Raw genomic sequence first — 25,257 nt, 5'->3', positions numbered from 1 at the left:
GAGAAAACCCCCAAGACTCACTGCTCCTACAGTGGCCTAAGGGCTTTGGGGGGCTCATGCAGAGCCCCCCCCCCCACAGTGCAGGGCAGTGGGGATTGCCCCTTGCTGGCAGAAGCGGTGAGTGCAGGGGTTTTCCTCAGTTATTTTCTTCTTAAAGGGCCAGAGATGGGGTGGGCAGGGCAGTCACGGTGGGGCTGGGGGAGCAGCAGGGGGGATGGGGAGACTCATGCAGAGCCCCCCCTGCAGCATGGGGCAGTTGTGGGCAGTGGGGTTCGCCCTTCCCCCGCCCAGCAGCACCTGGTGAGTCAGGGCTTTTTTTTCCAAGTGCGGGAGCTGGGGCAGGTGGGGCAGCCATTGCCAGGGCTGGGAGACCAGGCAGGGGATGGGCCTGAGTGATTCAGAGATTCAGAGATTCGGCAGCATCTGAATCTCCAAATCAGATTCGGCCAAATGAGACAGTGATTTGAATCACCAAATCAAAACACTGTCCCCCAAATTGGCCAAATCTGAATCTGAAGTGCATACTAGCCGCTTCACACAGGCCTAATAAATGCACACCAGCTGCACATGTAGCTCCCAATGCCTTAAGGAACCCAGGGTTACATAATGTGATCTTCATAGCAATCCTGATGAGCTACCCTGAGTGCAACCCTGAGCTAGGACGAGGCCAGGAAACTGTGGTTTGCTGAGGGGAGGAGGAGAGGGGCCATTAATTTGAATTTTTACTGATGAAGTTTTTGTTCTTGCAGGTCAACTTTTTCTTTTTGCTTAACATTGTCCGAGTTCTAGTGACAAAGCTGAGAGATACACATCGGGCTGAGTCCAACATGTACATGAAAGCCGTCAGAGCCACTTTAATCCTGGTGCCGTTGTTGGGAATTCAGTTTGTTATTATTCCCTGGCGACCAGAAAACAGACTTGCTGGAGAAATATATGATTACATCATGCATATATTAATGCATTACCAGGTATGTTTCGTAACATCTTGTTATGCTTAGGAGATGCATTTACTGGTAAGTTAATTTAGTGGAGAATTCTGCTGCCAAATACTTTGTCTCTAAAAGGGAGCCTGGCTGTTTGGTTTTGTTTCCTCCAGCACTTTCATATGATTGTATTATCTCCCTCTGCTGCTCTAGTGTTAATGTGTAAACGGCCACCTCCAAGATGAGGAAAGCAGAAAAAATGCTGCAGAAATTAGAGAATAGTGATGCTTCTGAAATGAAGAGAGAAAAATGAGATTGCAGAAGGCTTTATACATTATTTAGAGCCCTGCTAATACAGATATGTTCAGATAGCCTATCTGAAAGAGCTACAGTGGGGTGATATTAAAATTAACTCTGTATGGAAATGATTATGGAAAGGAAAGAGAGATGTATGTAGGAGAAAAGGTCAAGAACATTAAGGCTAAATCATAAAATTGTTAAATCATCATTTAGATGGTTCTAATTAAAAAGCAGCTCTAACATTTTGGTTTTTATGAGTATTTTGAAAATACACCATCAGTAGTTCAAATGCACTGCTTTGTACAATAATTTACAATGGAAAAAAAACACAAAACAAGCCAGCTAGGTGATATCTCTGTAGAAAGGGCTGGCTAAACAGTGATTAAAAGACACAGTAAAGGTAAAAAAGAAGTGCCATGAAACATGGCTATAACATGGGATAATTATAGTCTAAGGAAAAGAAGTTCCATCCCTATGAGTTGCCCCAGCCAACTTGTATGGGTGTCTGTGCTAGGCTTCTGGGCCAGCTGCTACCATTGGTTCAGTTCCATGAAGACCAACAGTGGTGCGAATGCTGTAAAATAAACACCGATCCAAATAGCCACCAGCATTCTAGTGTAACCTCCTATTCCAGTGGTTCTCAGCCTTTTCAGAGGACTCAAGGTACCCTTTGATAGATTCAAGGCACCCATCTGAAAATACCAGCTCTTAATTTTCACTCGTTTTTTTTAACTAAAAAGAATAATAAAACAATTCTTCTGTTGCAAAGAATTTGGAAAAAACCATAACAGAACAGAACACTTTTAATACTAAGGATTCCTATTTGAAATCTCTGGGTTTATCTTATGAATCATGTTTGTTCACCTAATAGTGCTAACACTGCAGCACCCTTGAAATGATCTCATGGCACCCCAGGGTGCTGTGGCATCTAGACTGGGAATCACTGTTCTGTTCTAACCTGTTCAGAGGGTCTCTACCATGTGGTACCTAGAACTCTGTGGCTGTGTGTACACTGCCACATGGGACCATTCTTAGGACATTTTCAAGGCCCACCCATGCCAATCTTTTACACATTGGGGGTTCCAATTCACCCACCCTACTCTTCAGCACCAGCTGGGGAACCCCAAGAATGACCTCCCTCTGCTGCCTTCCCCCCTCCCATTCTAAAAACAGCCAACACTGGCAGAGAGCCCTGGCCATTGCAATGGGAGCCTGGCTGCAGGCTCCAAGCTGGCAGCTAGATTCCCCTCCCTGCTGGAACCAAGAGTGAACTTCTGTTTGGTCTGGGGTAATGTGGTAACTCCGAATGCTTTGCAGAAATCATTCTGAGTTACAGCTCTCATTATAAATGAGAAAATGTAAGCCTCCACCAGAGATAAGTGAAAGTAATGCTACATGTGCTCCACAATGAGCACACTGGGCTCCTTCACTGCTGCTACTCAGCTACTTACTGCTACTTACCAGTGTCAAGGAAAGAACGTTTTATCTGTCTTCTGCCTTTCAGAAAACAAGTTATGCGTTATATTATGAGGCACATTGTTTGAAAGAGAATATGGTGCTGAGTCCCTACTATCATGTGAGGTTTGTTATTCCAGACAGGATAAAATCTCTCCTTCATAGCTGTGGAGTGAACCTAGAAAAAAATAATATAAACAAAGATTCTGGAAAAAATGGCTTCTTAGTGACTTCTGTTCTCCTAATATGAATCTGTGGTTTGTGCCCTATGTCCAGAATGACCCCAAGGAATCTCTGAAACTGGAGATTGATTACTCCCCCTCACAATTATTAATACAAATCCCGAGGCTCCAAATGTATTTGAAATGAAGATAATATCAGATAGAAGAGATACTTCACCTCTTAAGTGGAGGAACTAATGCACAGCAGCTCTCTCAAAAGTAGAGACTTAACATGGATTGATGAACACCCAGCTCTCCAATTAAACACAGAGAGCTAATAAAGTACATCATGAAGTAAACATTTCCCTTCCAGAACAGAAAGTTAAGTGTGAATTTTCCCTAGAGAACATGACTTTCAAGATTCTATAAAATGATTACGAAAGTTATAGCTTTTCCTTGAACCAGCACTTTGCAGTGTTCATCAGGTTCCCTTGGAGCATGAAGAAATCCTTCCAGAGTGCCATGCAGAGAGGCACTGATATGTATAGGTGAGCGGGGTGCAGCCAGGAAAGGAATGAAGTAGCAGCCATGTGTACCAGGTTGTTGAAATTAAATTCTTCCCTCCCATGCTTGCACAGAAGTGATGTAGATCCCCACTGCGTACCCTGCCTGAGACCCAACCACAGATTTCTGTGCCTTTGTTCAGCAAAATTCTTCAGCTTATATGCTTATGGTAGGCATCCAAAAAAGCCCAATGAAGTCAGTAGTAATATTCAAATGTTTAAAACACTCATGTACCAAAATATCTTGCGGAATAGGGATCCCTGGGAGTCTGAGATTGCCTTTATAAAAGAATTAAACAGTCATTCAAAATCACAGCCCTGTTTTCACAAGTGTATAAACCACTTTCCCCTACTAAAAGGAACATAAATGATTTTTGCTCGCTTATCAAACAATACTAATTCCACATCGTCCAGTAGCTTGTGAAGAGTGGGATCAGAATTTAAACATTTTCCTGCCAAGTTTGGAGGTGTGGCCTCCTTTTCATGAAGGCTACTCTGTTTTCTTATGAACAGATTTGAGAGCTATATTTTTTATACTGCTCTGAGCTTGTAAATTTGAACTCATGCAGACAAGCAGAGTAATTGCTTTATGCAGAACAAAATTAACCATTTAAAAATGTCATGCTTATTTGATCCCTTTACAGTATATGCATTTGTACACCTGTGCATTTAAAAGGGGCATAAATATTGCCAACATTTGGTGGCAAAGCAGACAGAAATTTTCTTTCTGCCATGGAAAGTCAGGGGCCTGGGGCCACTCCTGACAAAATAAATCTTTCCTTTATTTCTTGTTCACTTTTACTTTGGTTTGTGTTCATTTCCAACTTCCGTGCCATTTTTTTAGACAATGAAAATGGCCAAAGTATTAGTTTTTGCAACTAGTGGCCAAAATGGCCAAAATATCAGTTTTTGCGACTGGCTAACTCTTCAGTGCTATTTTTGTATATAGTATTCATGTATAAAAAAGGGCTCCAGCAGTGACAGTGAGAGGCAGCAAAGAGAGGGGGGAGCACTCAACATCAGCCATTTCTCAGCAGAGGGCCTGCCATCTTCCCTCCTTTTCCTGAAAACCTCCTTCAGCTTGGGCAGTAGCAAAGACTTTTTTTGCTGCACAGCTTCTAGCATAAGTGAACCATCTGTCATCAAAGTATTTAACTTGGAGCATCATACTGTTATGGGCATCACAGAGTTGATATGGAGCTGGATGATTTACCTCAGTTTAATTTTCCATGGACCTCAGTTTCATTCTGAAAAACTGTCTAAGTAAAATAAGCACCATTTTTCTGACCCCATTCTATATCAAAAAGTGAGCATGTGTATCTTGATGGCAGATTATGTTTCCTATTAGTTTCTGCTGTCTGCTCTGGAGGACCAGGTAGCCTAGGTGCATACCAGGTTCTTTTTTTTGGCTTACACACAAATCAACAGAATTGTTAACTGAATTCCTACTTTACAAACATCTCTGCAGTCTTCATAACCTTCAAACTGTAGTGACAATTATGCCTACTTATTCTCAGTGAGGGCATTAGGTCTGCACATGTGAAACCAAGAGGATGATGTGAAGACACTGGAGATGCCTACTTATTACTGAGAGATTGAAGATGTAGAAACTTTACCACTCGGAGAAGTTTGGCTGCTGAACCCCAGCTGAGTTTGTAAGGCTAGCAATTAGAAAACATTTTGGTTATAAGTCAAATGAACAAATTTTATAGAGAGAGACAATCACTATAAAACTCCATACTGCCGCTTTTGTAAATTCACTTTTCAGAACAGAACTCTGCTTTAAGACACTGAGGGCACGTCTCCACATGCACCCAAATGCACTCTTGTTACTGCGCAGTCATTTAGTACTTGCTTTGCTTTCACAAGTACTAAATGACTGCAAAGTAAATGCCATTACTGCACAGTCCTGGTGGCGCACGGGTCATTTCTGACCCTACTGTGCAGTATCATCAGCATCACGGTTCGTGCCCGCCAACACTATGTCTCCATAGTTTATTGTAATGGTGAGATAGTGTCTTGTGTAGATGCACCCAGACTTCTGTAGTGAACAAAAAAACCCAAACTGAACAGTTGTTAAGCTAAGAATTTCCTTAGATCAATAATGGTTCCTGAAGGTTAAGTAAATCTAGCCATGAGTTCAGGAATATATATATCAGATTTATATATTTTATGGCTAGCAAATGTATAATCCCTTGAGCATGAGTCAGCAGATGCTGATGATTCACTTTGTTGTCACAAACTTTCATTGGTAATACAGAGAATTTCAGAAGTAGTATTTAAAGGTTTTAACCCTAAAATAACTTCAGTTCTGACCTGTGCAATGAACCCCCAAATCACTGTTACTCTAATAGTGATAGATAAAATATGTCAGGAGAGTTTAATTACTTTCTACAGTAGATAGAAGAGACAGAGACAGGGTTTTGTGATCAAGGATGAATGACAACAGCTTCAACAATGGGCCTTGTTAGACAGTGAATTTAGGTGGCTTCTGGAGCTCTTAACCCCTGGATTGGCTGCACATTAACACCTTTTAGGTGGCTTAAAGCACTTGTTATTTGCTTTAAAGTTAACCACTCCAGCTCAGAATTATCTCTAATCCCCCTAATTTTGCTCCTGTTCCATTAAGGTGTGGCTGTTCCAGACAGTTATTCCACCCGAGCTGACGTTCTCCAGCATCCCAGAATGCAGTGACCCCTCCTGAGTCAGGGAAGCAGGGACACCAGGGCACAGCAGGACCAGGCACAGAGCCTCTGCCCTGCTGCTTCTGCCAGGCAGAGGCAGTGCCACAGCCCTGGTGCTCACTCATTCTGCTCAGGCCCAGAAGTCTGGGAACATGCCTGTAGGGTACAGCGATGGGACTTCCCATGCCCACCGGGCTTAGGAGGCAGCTGGGAGCAGTGCCGCCTTCTCACCTGATTTGTGCAGCCCCAGCCAGGTGCATGGTGCCAATCCCTGTGCTTCATGCCTAGAGCTGCCCAGCTTCTATAGGAGGGTCAAGGCCATTAGGTGCCTGCCAACTGCAGACATACAGCAGGGGCAGGCTCTGGAGAAACAAAAGAATTGGGCCCTTTGGAGATCAAGCAGCAAGCCAGTCCTGCCTCTGCTTCTATTCCTGCTCACCAAGCCTCTAGTGGCAAGTCACTGTAGTACAGGTGAAGGACAGCCACAGGTGGTTTTTTGCTTTAAGGTGTGACTGCTCCACTAAGCTGATTAACATTTGTCTGGCTTACAGTGTAAGGTGCAACAAGCCCCAAAGATTGCTGCAACTAATAAGAAGCTAGCAGTGAAATGGAAGATACAGATAAATGAAAAATTAGGATTAATCTGAACATTGTTGGCTTCCAGGAAGGAATCAATGTGCCCCAAAACTAATGCTCTTGAAACTATATATTCTCTGTTTTAAAGAAAGAGCACAAACACAGCAATCAAAATTAACCACAACCAAATTCCTCTGCCTCAGAACATGCAATATAACATCATAATAATGTGACTTCATGGCCTCACCAATAATGTGAAAATACTTGTAGTGCTGTGAATACCAGTGGAGCAAAAACAGAAATGGAATACATTTTTCTTGCTCCATGACTTTTCAGCTAAATGAAAATATGGCATATGTCAAGGTAAATAAGTACTATGCAGAGAAATTTGAGTGAAGTATCTGGCACCACTTGAGGTATATAGGCATCTGGGTGCTCACATTTCACAAATCCGATGAAGTAGCAACTTTTATCCAGTAGAAAGTATTACAAGCCTTAAGATATGGCCTAATGTTCAGGAAAGACAGAATGTGACACTCCAGTATTTGTTCTAATTAAAAACAACCAGCAGTGCTATTTATTCTTTTGAGTTTAATATTCAGAAGCTATGTTGTGTGAGTTCTCTTGATCTCATCTTATCAGTGTTCATTAGCCTCCTCTGTAAATCTCATTAATCTACTGGCTTCTCTCTCTCTCTCTCTCTCTCGGAGAAGAAAGATAGTAATCCATCCTTCATTGCCTGTAAACATCTGCAAAGCCATCTTATTTTCTGCCCTTGGATACTTCCTTGTGAAACTCCCCTCTGCTATGATGCTTAGTAAAAATTTGACAATCACTTGGTAGCTGGTCTGATCATTACTGACCCTGAAGACAATGATTTGTCTTTGTTTCTTTATGCTCCCTTATGTTTTTATGTTGGATCAACTTTGTTTTTGTCTTAGCTTGCATCATGGACCACCTATGTGCTCTGTGTTTGTACAGTGCCTACTGTAATTGGGCCTTGAACCAGGATACCAGAGGCCGTGGAAATACTAATAGATGCTTTCACTTTCCTTAACAAGTTTCAGTTGGTTGATAGCTATGCAAATAAGGGTGAAGATAATGTCCTTAGGGACTGAATAAGTGCTATTCTGTAATTCATCTCTTCAAATTATTTTAATATAAAGAAGAGAAATAAGTGCTTAAATGATCAGAAAGACATAAAAAGTGAGTGAAGCATGATACTTGTAAGCTGAAGCCCTGATGTCTAGAGCACAGGCCTGGATTGATTAGATGATTCTGTGGGATACACCCAATCAAATAGGCTCTCTCAGATTTACCTTCTCTGCAGCTGCGCCAAGCTGCAGCCAGTCTTCTGGTAGTGATTTGCTGATCTCAGGACATTCTAGGGATCAAAAAGCCGATAGCTATGAGTATTTTTTTCCCCAGTACACTAAACCTTAGTGTCTCTAAGGGAATTACAAATAACCTATGATCTTGTTGTTGGTTACAAGAATGATATGTCCAAATTATAATGCTTCCTGCCAGAAATTTTCTAACTTGCTTTTGCTATAGGGTTTTTCACCTCTGTTATTTTTCCTACTCGCAGACGCATCTTATTTTTTTAAATTCATTTTGCCATGTTTTCATTTCCACTATCTTGCATAAAGGTCTAGCATATAAAGGGGAAGGGGAAGAAAACCACAGTTCCAGCTTTAAAAGAGTTAAGCTGTCTTTGAAATCTCCCCTTTATTCCAAAGCCACAGATAAGGAACTTCCTGCATACTTATTGTCCATTTAAAGAACTACCCTCAAAGTTGTGTACTGTATCTGATTTCTGAAAGACATGTTTCTGATTTCCCTGTTGTAAGATGTGAAAACAGCAACATGTTATAAACTAAACATGTTCTAATACTGAGCATGGGTGTGTTTTCTATTCTGTATCTTCCTGCTCTCTATAAAAAAGAGTGTCGTGTGGATTCCTTATAGTTATATTCAAACAGCTATGTATTCTTACACTGCACATATTGCACTGTCTCGGAAAATGAACAAAAGCAGAGAAAAAAACATTGAACAAAGTATCCAAAAGGTACTGAGAGTGGAAAGGATTCCAATGCTAGATTTTTTTTATTTACTGGAGGGGGGGAGTGTGGAATTGGCAGTTCCTGAAAACTGGAACATGATGAAACCATTGCTGAACTCAATTTTTACACTGCATTAAGTGCAACTTTAAAAAAAAAAAGTTTGGTCATATAAATGGGAAACTCTTCAAATTCTCACAGTTTGCAGATGATGGTGCATCAGAGCTTCTTGAGTATCTTTGTGATGTTAACCGAGCATCCATTTCTGTTTACATTTTTCATGTTGTCTTAAGCTCTGTCTTCTGTGTTTATGACACATAGAAAGACACATAGGGAGGTGTGCTTTATTGATAATGCTACGTTCCATAAAGGCTAGGGACAGACATTACACACAACCTGGTTTAAGTGATCAGAAACTGGTTGAAACCTGTAACATAACAGACATTCAGTGCACATAAACCAGTTTCAAAATGGCCGAAACCAGTTTGAGATAAACTTGGTTGAACGTAGTATCAGACTTATCTGATTTGGCTCAAACCGGTTTATGCATTGTCTGTCCGAGACCCCTTTTTGGTTTAAGTTAAACCAGACTCCCCCAGCATCCCGGTATGCTCTCTGGGCTGGGCTCTCTGCTCAAGTCCAGCCAGGCTGGCCCCGCCCCTCTGTTCCCCAGCCAGAGCAAGGACAGGCAGGGGAGGGGCTCTACCCCCACTAGCAGCCAGGTCTGCTCACTTTCGCTATTGTGCTTGCTGCCTGCGAGGGAATAGGTCCCCTACTGTTCCCTCCACTGCCAGAGGGAGAGGAAATAACCCCATCCCTGCTCCCCCATGAAGGGGCCCCGCCGACTAGCATCTGGCCATGCCCCCACCCTGCTGCTGCTGCTGCTGTAGGCAGCAGCCCCTGTCATAATGTCAGGGAGCATGAGCCCCTTCCTGGTGAGGCTGCAGGGTGGGCAGAGCTGCGAGGACTGTGCACGGCAGTCCAGCCCAGACTGGCCACGCCCCCACCCCCACAAGCAAGGGGGGAATTAAACCCCTCCCTGGCCAGTTCAGCCCAGATTGGCTATGCACCCTCCCCCTCCCAAGCTTCCCTGCAGCCTAGGGTGTGCTGTAGCACCCCCAGCGCCTGGCCTGAGCAACTGCAGGCATGTCTGTTCTACATATCTATTCTGTTACAAACTGGTTCAACCTAAGCAAAGGTTGAATCAATTCAGGCTCCAGCTTTTTGAATGTCTGTCCCTAGCCAAAAAGGCTAAACTTTCAGGACCCAGCCCAGCAGCAGATCATAAAGCTGTTGTATGGGAGAAAATGTGGAATGCTGCATACTACAAGTTTTTCTTTACCAAGAGTAGTAGCTAGGAACATAAATTTGGATCATCTCCAGGGTATCCCTTACAAATGTGTTAGCTTCCAGTTAACTGGCAATCCGTCAACTCAAGGTAAAGCAAACCAAAACAGTAAGCCATGTTCCACACTTCTAAATGCTCTTTCACTACCTCTCTTGATGATGCCAACTACTGTATTGCAATATCCTCTTAACAGTCAGGAAATTCATTTAAGGAATACTTTAAATGATTAACTTGACAAATTTGGCTTTAAATTTTGATTTGTAATGCCATTTTAATAAGGACATAGTGTATTCTAATTAAATGGCTCTGGATTAGAGCCTATATATGTGAAAAATTACTCTTTTATTACACTTACTAATCCCAACTTGACCCTGCTTTATTTTGCTGTAGCAGTAATGAAATGTCCTTCTGATCTGCTGTTGCACTATTTACATTCATTATAAAAAGTTGGGGCCAAGTGTTAATCAGTGTACTCTCTCCTTCCTTTTCCACTCCATCCTTTCTCATCCTATTCTGTATGTTCACCCCTCTTTTCTAACCACTTATGTCTCTTGTTATATCTGTCCACTCACATAACAATATGTGGCCACCCACACATAGGTTTGCTTCTTCCGACGTGTTTAGTAGCTTGTGTTGCTCCTCTTGCATCTCCATCCTGACAAACCAGTAATCACATCTTATCCTCCACTATGTCTTCTTCAAGCAGCAGCACCAATGAGGCACACCAGTTCCAGGCTAGTCAGCTTACCTTGGGCTTGAATCTGCCCTCTAAACTTTCCTTTTCTAGTTCTCCTTTATGAGAAGCAAGTACAAGGCAAAAACAGATGAACTAGAATGGCTGGTAATAGAAGGTCTTAATGAAATGGATATGACTAAAACATGTTAGAAAGATGAACATCATTGCAGCCATTTACAGATGTGCTCAGCATTTTCTAAACCAAGTTAACTGATTTGCATCACACTGTTTGAATCAAATTTCAATTTCAGTTAAGGGTTAATAGATGATCATTGACTATCATGGCAGGGGGCACTGACTATATATACAATCTGTACACTTGACAGCCCCTTAGCAGAGGTTGGAAGTAACAAGGTAATAATAAGCCTGTGTAAGCACATTGTTGCAGTTGCAGTTATCTGAAGTGCTGTTCCAAAAGCTGTAAGTGATGGGAGACTTAGCAGGGTGAGTGCTGTTGGAGCGTTTGACTTTGTAAAGGTGTTTCTTTGTGCCTGATAGCCTCTATTGTTTTGCAAAAAAAACAATTGAGTTTCCTTTGTGGATTGTTAGTTGCAATGGTTATCTGTTTATCTAAGTTCCTAAGGACTGTTTTTCCTAAAAGCAACACACAATATATACATTTTATATACATTATAAAATGCAAAAGCAACACAGTATATACATTTTAATTAATAATTTTAATTGCCTGATTCAGACTGCCCTAGTCTGTATTAATTTTAATCCTCATTCAAGGAGAATTAGTTAATTCAGACTGGACCCAATTTTAATTTGGACTACAGACATCCACATGTATATAGTTACAACTGTAGTCAATATTAAACCTAGAAAAATGTAACATCTATAAATGGCCTGCAAGACTACAAAACCTAGCATTTAAACTATGCTGAAAGGTCTGCTTAGTTTATAGAGCTAGGGAGTCTTACAGTTCTGAGCCTTAAATTTTCAAATAATGTAGAAATGTTGATGTATTCTAAACACTTTTATTTTTTCTGTCCTTCTTAGGGCTTGCTTGTTGCAACTATATTCTGCTTCTTCAATGGAGAGGTAAGCATATGAAATACATCAACTGTAGTGAAGCAAAATTCAGCATCTTGCAAGGTAGCTATAGTGTTCACAATAATTTAGATTGTGTTTGGCTACAACCTTCAGCACAACATAAATAAGACATCAGTATTTTGCATGTGTGCATGTGCGTGTGTACACAGAACACAACATCACTCTGTAAGTTTCCAGAGCATTACAGATAGCAATTTATCCTTACTTCTGTGAAGTGGCAAATTTGGGAGTATTATCTTTATAAAATAAATAATACAAAGGGATGATACCCACATCCTCTAACTTCTTCATTTCAGATAAGGCAAGACTAAAGCAGAAAACAGAGGTAGCACTTTACTTCACCTCCCTTTACAGTACCAAGCTCTGCCCCTCCCCCTCCTCTTAGAATAGCAGGATGGATTAGTAGGTTAGAAACAAACACTTTGTGGCACTATATGTTCAAAGAAGCTTTAGTGAGTGTAATTTCAGTGACTCATTTGGGATTGGCACTTCTTAAGGTTAATGTTTTGTAAGTAGCAATTGAGAAAGAAAAACCCTTGAGCAAAAGCTCTTTCCCATTCTTTAACAGCTCAATATTTTGCCTACTCCACTACAATAATGACATTTTAAATAAAAACAGCATGGTAAAACATGTCACGAGCTGCTTACATATCCACAATAAGCATTTTTAAACACAGTTCAGCAGAAACATAATTTTGCAATATACCAGGAGCATTTAACTATAAGCCACTAGTGAAATAATCCAATAATTTTCTTAGACAACTAGGGTGCTCTTGAAGATGCCAGATTTCAGCACAGAATGAAGGGAATTATAGACAACTTCCTGCAACAAAAACTAGGTTGGTGATACTAACTCTCAACATAGAGGTAGTAAGGTGGTAAGTCATGTTAGTCAAAGCAGAGATGTAACAAGCAGAGTTGCCGACATGGGGAAATCCTGCAGAAGAGTGGGGGGCAGGGGAGGGGGAAGGATTGGGTACGGTTCTGATAGCTGGGTGGGGGCGCGCAGTGAGGGGCACATGGTTCTGCAAGTAGAAGCTGATGGGGGGCGAGGGGGAACACTGCTGCATGTTCTTCTTGCCCAAGTTCACTCTTAAAGCAGCAGCAGCAGCAGCCATAGACTGTTTTGGAGTTCCCAACATGGGTAAGCTGCAGGGGTGCGAGATGATTCTGTCATCCCTCTCAACTTGGCATCAAGGGTAAGTGCTGCACTCACCCACCCCTGTTTATACTATTGGTTTGAAGCCAGGCAGAAGGTAGAGTAGAGCGGCATCTTAGAGACTACTGGAGTCAGAAAATATGGGCTTTAAAAAGCAACAACCTACTTTGTAAGATGCTATGAAAGAACTGGCAGAAAGAAAAATTTTATACAGAATTGAAAGGCACACTGCTAAGAAAGGAAGTGGGTTGATTAGATCATTTGAGGTGAATGAGGTAGTTAGCACTTGGAAAGACACTGGAGTTTACTGCTGGTCCAGATAAAGGGATAAGAAACCATGATCCCTGTTGATTCCCTTGTTAACACAATCCAGTCTATGGGTGGTTTCTTGTTCTTCAGTTTCATATTCAAGTTGGTTTTGAAGTTGGGGTTTTTTTTGGTTTAAAGACAGCTACAATTAAATCAGTTATGGAATATCTAGGGAAGTTAACGTATTTTACTGTAGGTTTTTTGTGCGTTTCTGGACACAAAATGGAATTATATATAACTCCTACACAGTTGCAGCAATTGCATGTGAAAGTAAAGACACAAAGTTTTCTTTTAAAAACATTTCTTTAACTATAATTTTAAAAAGGGAAATTACACAAAAATGAGGATGTTGGAAAGAAGTTAAAAGGAACAGTCAAAAATATAAAACAGCTGCAGGTAGCATGAAAGTTGTTTAAAAATACTATGTTAGAGGCTCAGGAAAAGTGTATACCACAAATCCAAAGGGTATCAATTGGTCCAGTAAAACCCCTGCCTAAATTAACAGTGGTGTTAAGGAGACCATTCAAGGCAAAACGGTATCCTTCAAGAAGTGGGAGTGCTCAAATGTGAAAAACAGGAAAGCTCACAAAGTCTGGCAGGTCAAGTATAAAAGCAAAATGAGGGAGGCCAAAAAAAGAATCTGAGGAATATCTAGTAAAAGCTGTTAATCATAAAAACTTCTAAAACTACATCAGAAGCAGGAAGCAGTGGGAGAATTGATGGGACCATTAGATAACCAAGGTGTCAAAGGTGCACTCAGAAATGAGAAAGCCATAGCAGGGAAACTGAACAAAATCTTTGCATCAGTTTTTATGCAGAACATACTGAGAAAACTCCCGTACCAAATAAATCCTTCCTAGCAGGTGGGTCTGAACTGTTGGACCACATTGAAGTGGCAACAGATGAAGACTTAGAACCAGTTGATAAATGCTAATAAGTCACCAGGACTGAATGGCATTCATTCAAGAGTTCTGAAGGAATTCAAAGGTGAAATTGCAGACATTCTGGCAATAGTATGTATTGGTTAAAAGATAGGAAGCAAAGGGTAAGGCTAAATACAGGTTTCCCTCTATTTATGCGGGTTCTTTATATGCGAATTCGCTCTTATGCGATGAACATATTTAAACCCATAATTTGTTATGTGTGAGGTAAATTCACTCTTCTGCGATCACCATAGACCCTCCTCTGCCCCCCCCCCCCCAAGCAGGTAAGTCTGCGGGGAGAGGGAAACCCCATGGCCCCTCTTACCCTGGCCCAGCTGCAGTGGCCCCAGGAGCTGCCAGTGCCGGCTGCCTACAGCTACCAAACTGTACCATGCCCTGGACCCCCTGGGGCTCTGTCTGTCTCCACTCACCCCAGCTCCTGCTACAGCTGCCCCAGGACTGGCCAATGCCAGCTGTTTGTAGTCACTGGGCTGCACCATGCCCTGGTGCAGGCAGCTGATGTCAGCTGCTCCTGGGGCCGCTCCAGCGCAGGCTGGGGTGAGTGCGGACAACCAGAGCCCCGAGCGGTGCGGGATGCAGCACTCACCCCAGTCCCAGCTGCAGCGGCCCCAGCTGCAGCAGAAAGATCTCACCAAGCTACATTAGCGGGCAAAAAAAATGGCAGATGAACTTCAGTGTTGAACAGTTCAAGGTAATGCACCTGAGGAAAAATAACCTTAACTAGACATGCACAATGCTGGGTTCTGAACTAGCTGTTATGATTTAGAAAAGAGACCTTGGAGTCACTGTATATAGTTCTCTGAAAATGTCAGCTCAATATGCAGTGGTGAAAAAAGGCAGTAATATTGTGTCAACCCTGCAGGCCCAGAAACTGGCACAAGAAACAATGGTGAGTTCCCACTTTTACAGAAAATCATAAGGGTTGGTCACAGCCAACGGGCCAAAGGGAGGGAGCAGGTAAAAGGTAAGGAAACACCAACACTGTGGTAACACAGCACCTTAATTTCCCTTCCACATCTCTGCAAGTGTCCCCAAACAAGCCTCTAGTCTTAGAGTGCTCAAACAGCAGCCTGCAGCTGCCCCCAATTCTGAGTCCAGCTCCGTGAGTCCACAATCCCGGCTAACTGAGCCAGTGAGCTCTTCAGCACCACTGTGCACTCCCTACGTAAGACTGACCTGAATCCCCATGCATGCAGCTCTCTTTTTCCCTTACTCTAGCCTAGGGCTTTCTCTTCCATTTTCCTTTGCCCCATAGTCCTTGAGGGTTTCTAGGAGTCCCAGTCCAAATTAATAATAAGTACAGCTTTGCAGACTGCCCCTGGTTCCTCCTCAGTTTGTGGAGGAGCTAGAAGCAGTCTGCAAACCTCAGGTCTATTCAATTTGTGATTCCACAGATTTCATGGAAACCACAAAATCAGGGATTGTCCATGAAATCAACTTTAAAAAAAAAGCTTAATAAATATTGGGAGCCAGTGGTCCTTGCTGCCACTGTGGCCTGGCCTCAGAGCCCAGCCGGGGTGTGAAGGTGCTGGCTGGCAGGGCAGCATGGCACAAAGGGCAGCAGACAAGATGGTGGCCACCCCCTAGTACCTCCTCCCCTACTGGGGCCTCTCCACCAATCAGCACTGAGGGTCAGGGCCACATGAAGGGCAGTCAGCAAACAAGACGGTAGATGTCCCCTTGTCCCTCCTCCCCCACCAGGGCCTCTCTGCCAATCAGCACTGAGGGGTGGGACCAGAAGAGCATATCCAGAAATATCCACGTAATTTGCTCTTTATGTCGCAACCAATCCACAAAAATTGTTTACTCTCACCATGATTTAAGTAGGTCCCTACTCCTGCTGTTACACACATAACATTCACATTACAATATGCTGCACGTCACTAAAAAAGGAACTGAAAACAAAGCAGAACATCAACATGCCACAATACAAATCCATGGTGTGCCCATATCTTAAATGTTGTTTAGCGTTCTGGTCTCTGCATCACAAAAGAGATGTAGCATAGTTGGAAAAGGTAAAGAGAAGGAAACCAAAATGATCAGGGAGATGGAGCACTTGCCATACCAAGAGACACTATAAAGGTTAAGACTCTATTTGGAAAGGAGAAGTCTGAGAAGGGTATATGAGAGAGGTCTACAAAATTATAAAGGGTGTGGACAAAGGATCTGTTATTCATCAAGTCCCAGAATGCTAGAAGTAGAGGACAGCCATTGAAATGAGTAGGAGATAGATGTAAAACTAACAAGAGAAAGTATTTTTTTTACATAACACAGATGACTTGTGGAATTCTTTGCCACAGGATGTGGTTGAGGCAGATGGCACAGACAAGTTCAAAAAGGGGACTAGACAAATTTGTGGATGATAAATTTACTAATTGCTGTTGAACACAACAGTTGGAGAGGTGTCCTCTAGCACCTCTGAACTGGATGCTGGGTGCCAGTGAGGTTAATGAATAGGGATCACTCTAGATAAGTTGTTTTCAACATTTTGGACCACTAAAAAGATTCAAGCAGTGGTGCAGACCCCTTTGAATGGTAAGTGTGGGTATTCACATACTTTTGATTGATCATAGTCATCTTTCACAGACTCCTTAGACATAGTCTGCACACACCCCACAGACCACAGGTTGAAAACCACTGCTTTAGATATAGCCCATTCAATGTTCTCCCTCTAAAGCAATTGGTCTGACCCAATATGGCCCTTTTTATAGTCTTATGTTTATCCAAAGAAGCTTTTTTCATGGAGATTAAAAGTGATTTTTTTCTACTTGCTGAGAACTGGTTACAAACTTCCTAGCTTTCAAGCGCCCTCCATCCACCAGATCATCCTGCATCTTGTTATGCTGGTAAGGTATCCAAATCATTATGCATTTCTTCCTAGAATGCTCAATATATACATGTACAGAAGAGTGTAACATTATAAGGACTTCAACCATAATAATAGGTTCTGATACCATAAAACAGAAAAGCAAAGCTTGAACAAGTATTGCCACCCACACCTAAAATGAAATGATAATCTTTGTAATCACATTGTAGTGTCATATACTTTATACTAGAGAAGGACCAAATTAAAGAGTGCTGAAAATGTATATGCCTCCAAACTTCATATCAGCCAACTTTCATAATATAAAACACTGAAGCAAAATCTGGGATCTGCATCTTGCATTTTTATGCCTCTACATTTTAGATCCAGATATGAGTTTTACACTATCTTTGCTAAATGCTTTGCAACTTAAGCTATTGGTAGGTCAATCACATTGGGCACGTCTACATGTGACACTACATCGCCATAGCAGCACGCTACAGTGATGTAGCATCTACAGGGAAAAACCATGCCACTGAAGCTTTGTCACCCTAGCAACTCACTCCCTCAGTGTAGCACATTGCTATGGCGACGTAGCAGCTAAAAATAATTGTGTGCCACACACACGGTGCAATATGGGCTGTTCCTGCATTGTCATTTAGTATTTCCAAAAGGAAGGAACAACAACGCTGTGGGGCACATGTAGACATACCCACTGAAATGCTCCAACTTTGCTGAAAAGATCTAGGCTGGCACTGTAGCATCTTGAAGCTTTTGGAAGCCTTTTGAAGGCTGAAGTAGCAATGGAGTAATGTTAAAGGATAAAAAAAAACAACACAGAAAACTGAGAGCAACTTCAAGCTATTTTACTTTTTTACTATGTTCCATCTGACTTCTCTGGTTTGTTAATGCTTTTGATAATTCAGTGTAAAAAAATGCGTGTGTCTGTAAACCTCTGATAATCAGCCTTGCCAGTTTCAAAGTATAGTAATGAACAAGTGTACTGTGTGTCTTGCAAAAATTATAAGGTGGTCCTAGTAGAATAACTCTTAGGTCCTAGCTGAATACTCTTTCAATAACTAAAACTTAGGTGAGAGGAAATAAATTGCTTTATATTGTACTAATTTATCCATAATATGTTAGGCTGAAAACCAAAAGCCAAGTTCCAGAAGGTAATTAAGCATGAAGTAACACATCCCAGTTTTCTTATTTTTTATAAAATATTTACATAAATTAATTTAGGAATCCAAATGCATATATTTAGGTTAGGATATTATATCATATTCACTTCATTATTTAAATTCAAAACAAACTTAGTCAGGTCACTCAGTTGCTTCTGCCTATTTATAATTTAGTGATCACAATAAGCAGCTAGTAATGCTAACACTTTAATAACTTTGCCAAGAATTCTGCTGCAATTCATCTCCTGGGAAATTAATATATTACTTAAAATTAAGTGCCTTGAAAAAAAAGCCAGATATCCAGAATGTTTACATTCTCTGGAAATGCTAAAGTTTGACTTTACGTTTTTGGGTTTTGTTATTTTTTTGGGGGTTCCCCAGCACTAATTCAAAGCAAACCATTCATTATACTACTTTTTCAAGAGGTCAAGATTTCAGACACTCAAATGTTCAAAGAATGTTTAGGTCTGGATTGGCTCATTTGGGTTATATTGATCATGGCCAGTTGCAAAATCTGAATATGCCTCTGGGTACAGTAACAAAACATGAAGAAAACCTGTGATTTATAGATTTCCATACCTGATTATCTGTTGCTGATAACCAATTCCTACAGCCATTAGGGAGTTCATTCAAAAGGTGGAAGGAACCAAATCATAACACACATTCACTGAATCCCTACTCACCACCTAAAGCTTTGGGTGTTTACATACATGCCACTGGAAGTGGTGGGGGAGGGGGACAGCCCTTTAATTAGAGTGGGTCCAACAGCCTCATCAAATAAGTTTTAGTTAAAGTTCCCCCACTGCCATTTTTCAGCATGGGGATGCTGATGCATGTGATGCTGGAGTCAGCTGGAGTGCAGTAATTACCACACTCCAGCAGGCTCAATTAATCCCACGTGCTATAATTGCAGCACATCAGAGCAGCCTTGCTGCTGATGTATAGGTGCCCTTTATGACATAAATAATGGTCAGTAAAATATAGATTTTCTCCTTGTTGAAGGGACAGTGAATTTACAACACTGTATCAGTTTGCAAAGGGAATGGGAACTGTAAAACCTGCTGCAAATACACAGATTTTCTAATATCAATAATGAAAGAGGTACTCAGAAGTCTCCCTATTATTCTCCCATAGACAGTTATACTCATGTTCATAAGCAGGGTGAAGATTCAAAACTTAGGTTTAATGTGGGCATACAGCAGGTTTAAATTAAATGTTTCCACTTCCAGACCATTTGACAGTAATGATGGGCCTATTTTACAGCACATACCTTGCAAGCTATCTGCTAGTACCCACAAATCAAACAGTTACTGGCAGATATCCAAGTAGCATAAAATATGCTCATAATTGTATAGTCCATCTAACTGGCTTCCTCAAGATGTGGCAGATAAAAGGCATTCTCAGGTTAAATTAAATCTTGGGTCCAGGGTTCAATAAAGCCTCTTTGCATCCTCTCCAGCAATTTTTCTCCACAAGCATACTGGGATATTGATCACAGTTGTCTTGTCTCCACTTACCTATGTAGTGGTAAACATATCCTCTCACATCCCACATCCCATCCCTAGAACGTATGTTCTGTTACAGGTTTAAACAATCTGATCACTTAAACTGGTTTATGTGTAATGTCTGTCCCTAGCCTTAGAGACTGAGGAGGCTGGAGAGAAAAATAGGTGTGCCAGAAGCAAGGGCACATCTCCCCCTCTTCTTCCTCCTCCACTCACAAGGAACCTACTCAGAAAGGGTCAACTCTAACTCATCTTGGCAGAGCCCCAAGCAATATTCTAGTAGACCTAAGTACAGAAGGGAAAGACCTTGCTCAGAGTGCAGCATTATAATTTGCAATACAAAGCTGCTGGTGATTAGAGCTAGTCTAGACAAACATTTTGTGCAGATTGACCTGATTTCCTTCACATGCAACAAGTTTCAGGCTCTTCTCCAGACCATTGCCAATGGAGAGAGTTCTCCATTGTGAAGGTTTCTTCCTCCAGTCCCCTCTTGTAGATTTGGGAGTGATGATCTAGACTGAACATTTAAACTTCATGAACAACTGGAAGACTACAAGCTACTTGTTAAGAAGCTGAACTTAATTGAAAACTTTCTGGGAGCAATACTACACAATTCTCTACTTAAATTCTGCTGATCTATTAGCAATGCCATGTCATATTAGATCATACCAGAGCACCTTTTCATTGATAGAACTTTGCAATGGCATGATATGAAAATTGTGTAGCCAATTTTCAATCCATCTCCAACCTCCTTTTTGGGGAAAGTCATTGAAGAGCTGTTTTTATGTCAGTTCCAGGTGCATCTGGATGTCTTCAGATTCCTGGACATTTATCAGTCTGACTTTCATCCTAGATATAGCACAGAGAATGTGCTCATGGCCTGCATCACAATTCTTTGCCTGGAAATTGACAGGAAAAATTGTGCCCTGCAGATCTTACTAGATATTTCAGCAGTTTCAGATATGGTTACCCATAAGGTTCTGATAAAGCTTTTACATAATCTGGTAGGTATTTCCAAGACAGCTCTAAATTGGTTCCATTCTTTCCTAAGAGGAAGGTCCCAGAGGGTCGTGTTAGGGAGATGCTCATCAGCCCCTCAAGACCTTTACTGCGGGTGCCCCAGGGTTTCATCCTGTTGCCCCTCCTATTTCGTGCCTACATGAAGCCATTATAACATAGGCCTTATATATAGTATTTCTGTGAGGCTGCACAGAGATTTGGAGTGAAATGTCATCAGTATACTGATGCCACCCAGCTCTATTACTCTTTCTTAGCTGAACCCGGCCGTGCAGTCTGAGTCCTTTCCCAGAGCCTGGCTGCAGTTAGAGATTGAATGTTGCTGAACCAATTGAAACTGAATCCAGACAACACAGAGGCAACAGTGATAGACAAACCATGTGACTTGAGGTGGGGGCACCTATCATTGATGGAGTTCAGCCTCCATTTGTCACTCCAGTTCATAGCTTGGGGTGCTCTTGGTTCCTTTGCTGTACCTGGTTCTTCAAGTGGCAGCCATAGTTGGTGAATGTCTTTCACCAACTCTCTCTGGTAAGAAGGCTGTGGCCCTTTCTTTCAAATTCAGATCTGACCACCATCATTAAGGCCTTTTTAACCTCAAGACTAGATTACTGCAGTGTACTCTAAAAGGGACTGTACTTGAAGACCATCCAGAAGCCACAGCTAGCGCAGAAGGCAGCAGCTCACCTTCTAAAGGAGGTCAGTTGCCAGGAGCACATAACTCCAGTGCTCCAGAGTCTCTACTGGCTCCCAGCAGCTTTCTGGGCACACTTCAAGGTGCTGGTTTTGACCTGTAAGGCCCTAAATAGTCTAGGCCTTGCATATCTATGGGTCTGTCTTTTCCCTTATATCCCATCACAATCCCTAAGGTCAGCCAAGAGCAACCTTCTGTAAGTACTATCAATGCACCAAGCCCACTTGGCAAAAACTCATGGGAAGTCAGTCTCAGCAATTGTTCTTCTTTCTGGACTTCCCTTCGTCCCGAGGCATGCCAGACCCTGAGCTGGGACACCATTTGGAAGCACTTTAAAACCTTCTTATTTGGGCAAGTGTTTAGCAAAAAAGCTAGGCTGGGATATTGGCTAGGGAGTTTCTGTTTTATGTTGATGCTTTGGTTTCTGTACTGTTTTGTTCTCTTGTTCATTTTCCTGTTTTATAATATATTCTTTCTTCTTGCTGTAAGCTGCCCTGAGCCTTTGCTGGGAATGGTGGCATATAAATCAAATCAAATAAACATACACATAAATAAAGTATTTCCCTTTGACTTGCATCAGTGTTGCTATAGCAAATTTGGTCATGTCCTTTGGTCACATCCTTTATAATTAAGGATGCATGGTAGGTTGCATAATAGTTCTATGCTTTTTCTGTGCTTTGGGCCCTAGCAAAAGTGAATTCAGCCATTTTTCAGTTTGAAAGTGTAAATAGAAACATGCTTCTCCAACTTAAAGGCATTCTAACCAGATTGTCCTGAAATGGATTACAGCAAAAAGCTGATATTGGAAACTTGGCATGGATGTTTTCCTTCAGTATTAAAGGATCAGTCCTGCAAATCCTTGCTTACTCAAAAAAGTAGTCCTTTTGAAGTCAGTGTAACTGTGTGCATAATTAAGAATTTATGGGCTCATTTCTCATAGTTTGGCTTGTTCCTTGCCTTAAAAATAAAAATTTGCAATATCCCTTCTTGGCTTGCTCATGTAACCCACAGTACAGTCAATAAGCATATCATATTTCTAGCAATACTAATAAAAACTCACCCTTTTCTGACAAGAGAATAGCTTCCTTCTAGCCAGGCAGAGAAGAGCAAAGGCAGTGGCTGCTGTATGGGGGGTATGTGAAATTTTACTATATATGTAAAAGAGATTAAAATTTTGGAGAAGGCAAGACTATCAAAGATACCTTAGAGAATCAAAAGTATGGCACAACATAAGGATAGACAGTGACTGTTGTCCCCTTCCTGAGGTAGTATGTAGCCACAACAAATAATAGTATTGTGACTCAGAGACACACCTGAAGTCTCAGTTCACACCTTCTTCCTTGTTCTGGGGAATGGAAGAACGTCCTCTTTTACAACAGAGTACTGTTGCTTTTGCTACACTAGACAAGTAAAGAGAGCCAGTCCCATTTTACTTCCTACACTGATAGGAAGTAAGTAACTGATATGGGGAGGGAGCAAGCCAGAGTATTCTGCCTTTCTCCTACATGACTGGACTCAAAGCCCAAGAAAACAAAGGAACAAGGCCTGTATAGTCCAAGTCCCTGAATGCCTGTATAGTCCAAATCACAGTCTAGCTCTCACATCTGAAATATATATATCTTGTTCTACTTGAGATATTTGTAGAAAGTGCCTTTTTCCCCAGAATGTTATATAGCTGATGGATGAAATTCACCACTGTGAAGAAGACTAGTATGAGACCTATTAATTACTTAAGTTATACTTAAGTTTTCACTATTTATTCCTAGTTTATTCAGGGTGAAATTTACTCAGTGCAGTAAGCCAGCATGGATCCCTTTCATTTCACTGGGGAACTTATGTGATGTACACTGAATCTGTGAACTGAGTAAATTTATTCTGAATAAACTGGAGACTATGAGCTGTGAATCTCATTCAACCAATCTGACCTCAAATGGGATTTGAAACAGAAGTGGCTTTTAATAAAATGTGGCATCATGTTACTATTGTAAAATAGAATTTCCAACATAATAAAAAGGGTAGGAGGCCAGACTGTGCACACCTGTTATAGTCAAGTTGTCACTGTTGTCCAGAAATCATTATAAAATATTACTTGTTTGACCCTTCCAGGTACAAGGAGCTCTGAAAAGGCAATGGATGCAGTATAAAACCCAGTGGGGTCAAAGGCGACGGGATCACTGCTCTACACGTTCTACCTCTTACACAGCAACATCTATCACCGAGGTCCCTGTGTATCTGTACCATCATGATTCCAACAACGAACAGTTAAATGGAAGATATTTAGATGACTCTGAACTTGTTGCATTAAAATCTGGAGAGACATCTGCCTAGTTTGGAGGCAAACAGATCATTTTACATTCTGTTCATGACAAGGTAGGGAAAAAGAAGGAAGTGCAGCCTTTAATGTCATTGTGAAAGAGTGTTAAACCAGATGACAGGACACATCAGATGCCAAATACAGAACCATCAGCATCTAAGAGTGATGGCCAGAAAGTCTGACAGAGAGATGACCATATGATTTGATACTATAACAGCAGCTTTTTAGGACTGAAAGTAGACCTACCCACTGAGCCATCTGGAATTTCAACTGTTCCTGATACTGGCTACATGAAGCGAGAAAAACTAGTATTAACAAGTCAAGGTACCCAATAGCAAATATGAAAGAATGAATTAGAGTGTTTATTGACCTGACTGAACTAAATATGTGACAAAATGGAATTGTTTGTTCCTTTAGATACCTTTCACCCTAGAGTTTTAAACTGTCAGCTTTCATTAAGGTGTAAACTGGCTTGGAAACCTTTACTATTTTCATGTTAATCAACTCTGATGCTTTCTTATAAATTTTTGCATTTTGAAAAAATAAGATCATTTCAACATATTCAAATCCTTATTATCTCAAGAGGACACCATATAGTATTACTGTTCCAGTATCAGGGGCATAACAGAAAGAAAAGTAAATAGTTGCTGCATTGCAAATGTTCAGCTATTGATACAACACTGAAACATTTCTTTGGGCTTCCTTATGAAAGTCCTGAAGATATGTCAAACTTTTTTTTCAGTATATGCTTGACAGTATACATGTATAGGAAATGTGTAGCCATACTACTCAGCCCTATAACCTCAAAAGTAAGGAACAATCTTTCACTCTGAATAAACCGTGAAATGTATTTGGATATTAAGAATCATTTTAATTGCTGTTGAAGTTTCTAAGCCTTTAGGGGCTGAACGTTTATCTTTCTGACACAAACAGTAAAAAAGCATAGCGTAAGAGATGAGGAGCTGCAACTAGTGTTACAACAGAAGACAAATGCATTTTTTGGAAAGTAAATATTTCATTAATTATTATGTAAATGTCTTTTTTTTATGATTGCTAGACCAATGGTAGAGCCAGAGAGGAATGTGTTTGTACATGTATAAGGTTCTGCTATTGCCAGTATCAAGTAACAATTGCGATCATTGTGCTGAGTAAAATAAATATGTTTTCTTCATAAAGTTGAACTAAAAGACTCTGCAAATAGATAAGACCAATGTCTGAGAGATTTTGGGTGATTACAGTTCCTGGAAATTCTGCTTATAGAATTTATATATGTATATAATATAGATCAGGTCTCTCTGAAAGAATTTCCAGAGAAATGTCCATTATGGTTGTAAATTGGATATGGTTATTTAAAAGCCAACAATTGGTGTATGTAAATTAAGGTTCTGTGTGTGTGTGTGTGTGTGTGTGTGTGTGTGTGTGTGTGTGTGTGTGTGTGTGTGTGTGTGTGTGTGTCACAAATATAAGGA

General features: G+C 41.1%; 1 protein-coding gene across 1 annotated transcript in view; it reads left to right on the top strand.

Annotated features, from left to right (window-relative positions):
- The window catches only part of CALCR (calcitonin receptor), a 189,367-nt gene extending 164,174 nt beyond the window's left edge, over window positions 1-25,193 (top strand). Inside the window, exons 10-12 of the mRNA XM_019508430.1 lie at window positions 750-968; window positions 11,809-11,850; window positions 23,581-25,193. Coding sequence (XP_019363975.1) covers window positions 750-968; window positions 11,809-11,850; window positions 23,581-23,802 — 483 coding nt within the window. The 3' untranslated portion in view covers window positions 23,803-25,193. The remainder of the gene's footprint in view (window positions 1-749; window positions 969-11,808; window positions 11,851-23,580) is intronic.
- Window positions 25,194-25,257: the final 64 nt, after the last annotated feature.

This window comes from Gavialis gangeticus, unplaced genomic scaffold (genome assembly GCF_001723915.1).
Source record: "Gavialis gangeticus isolate Ggan-Ray unplaced genomic scaffold, GavGan_comp1, whole genome shotgun sequence".
Lineage (NCBI taxonomy): Eukaryota > Metazoa > Chordata > Crocodylia > Gavialidae > Gavialis > Gavialis gangeticus.
Note: the sequence above shows the minus strand (reverse complement) of the source record. Positions and strands in the feature narration are given on the sequence as shown.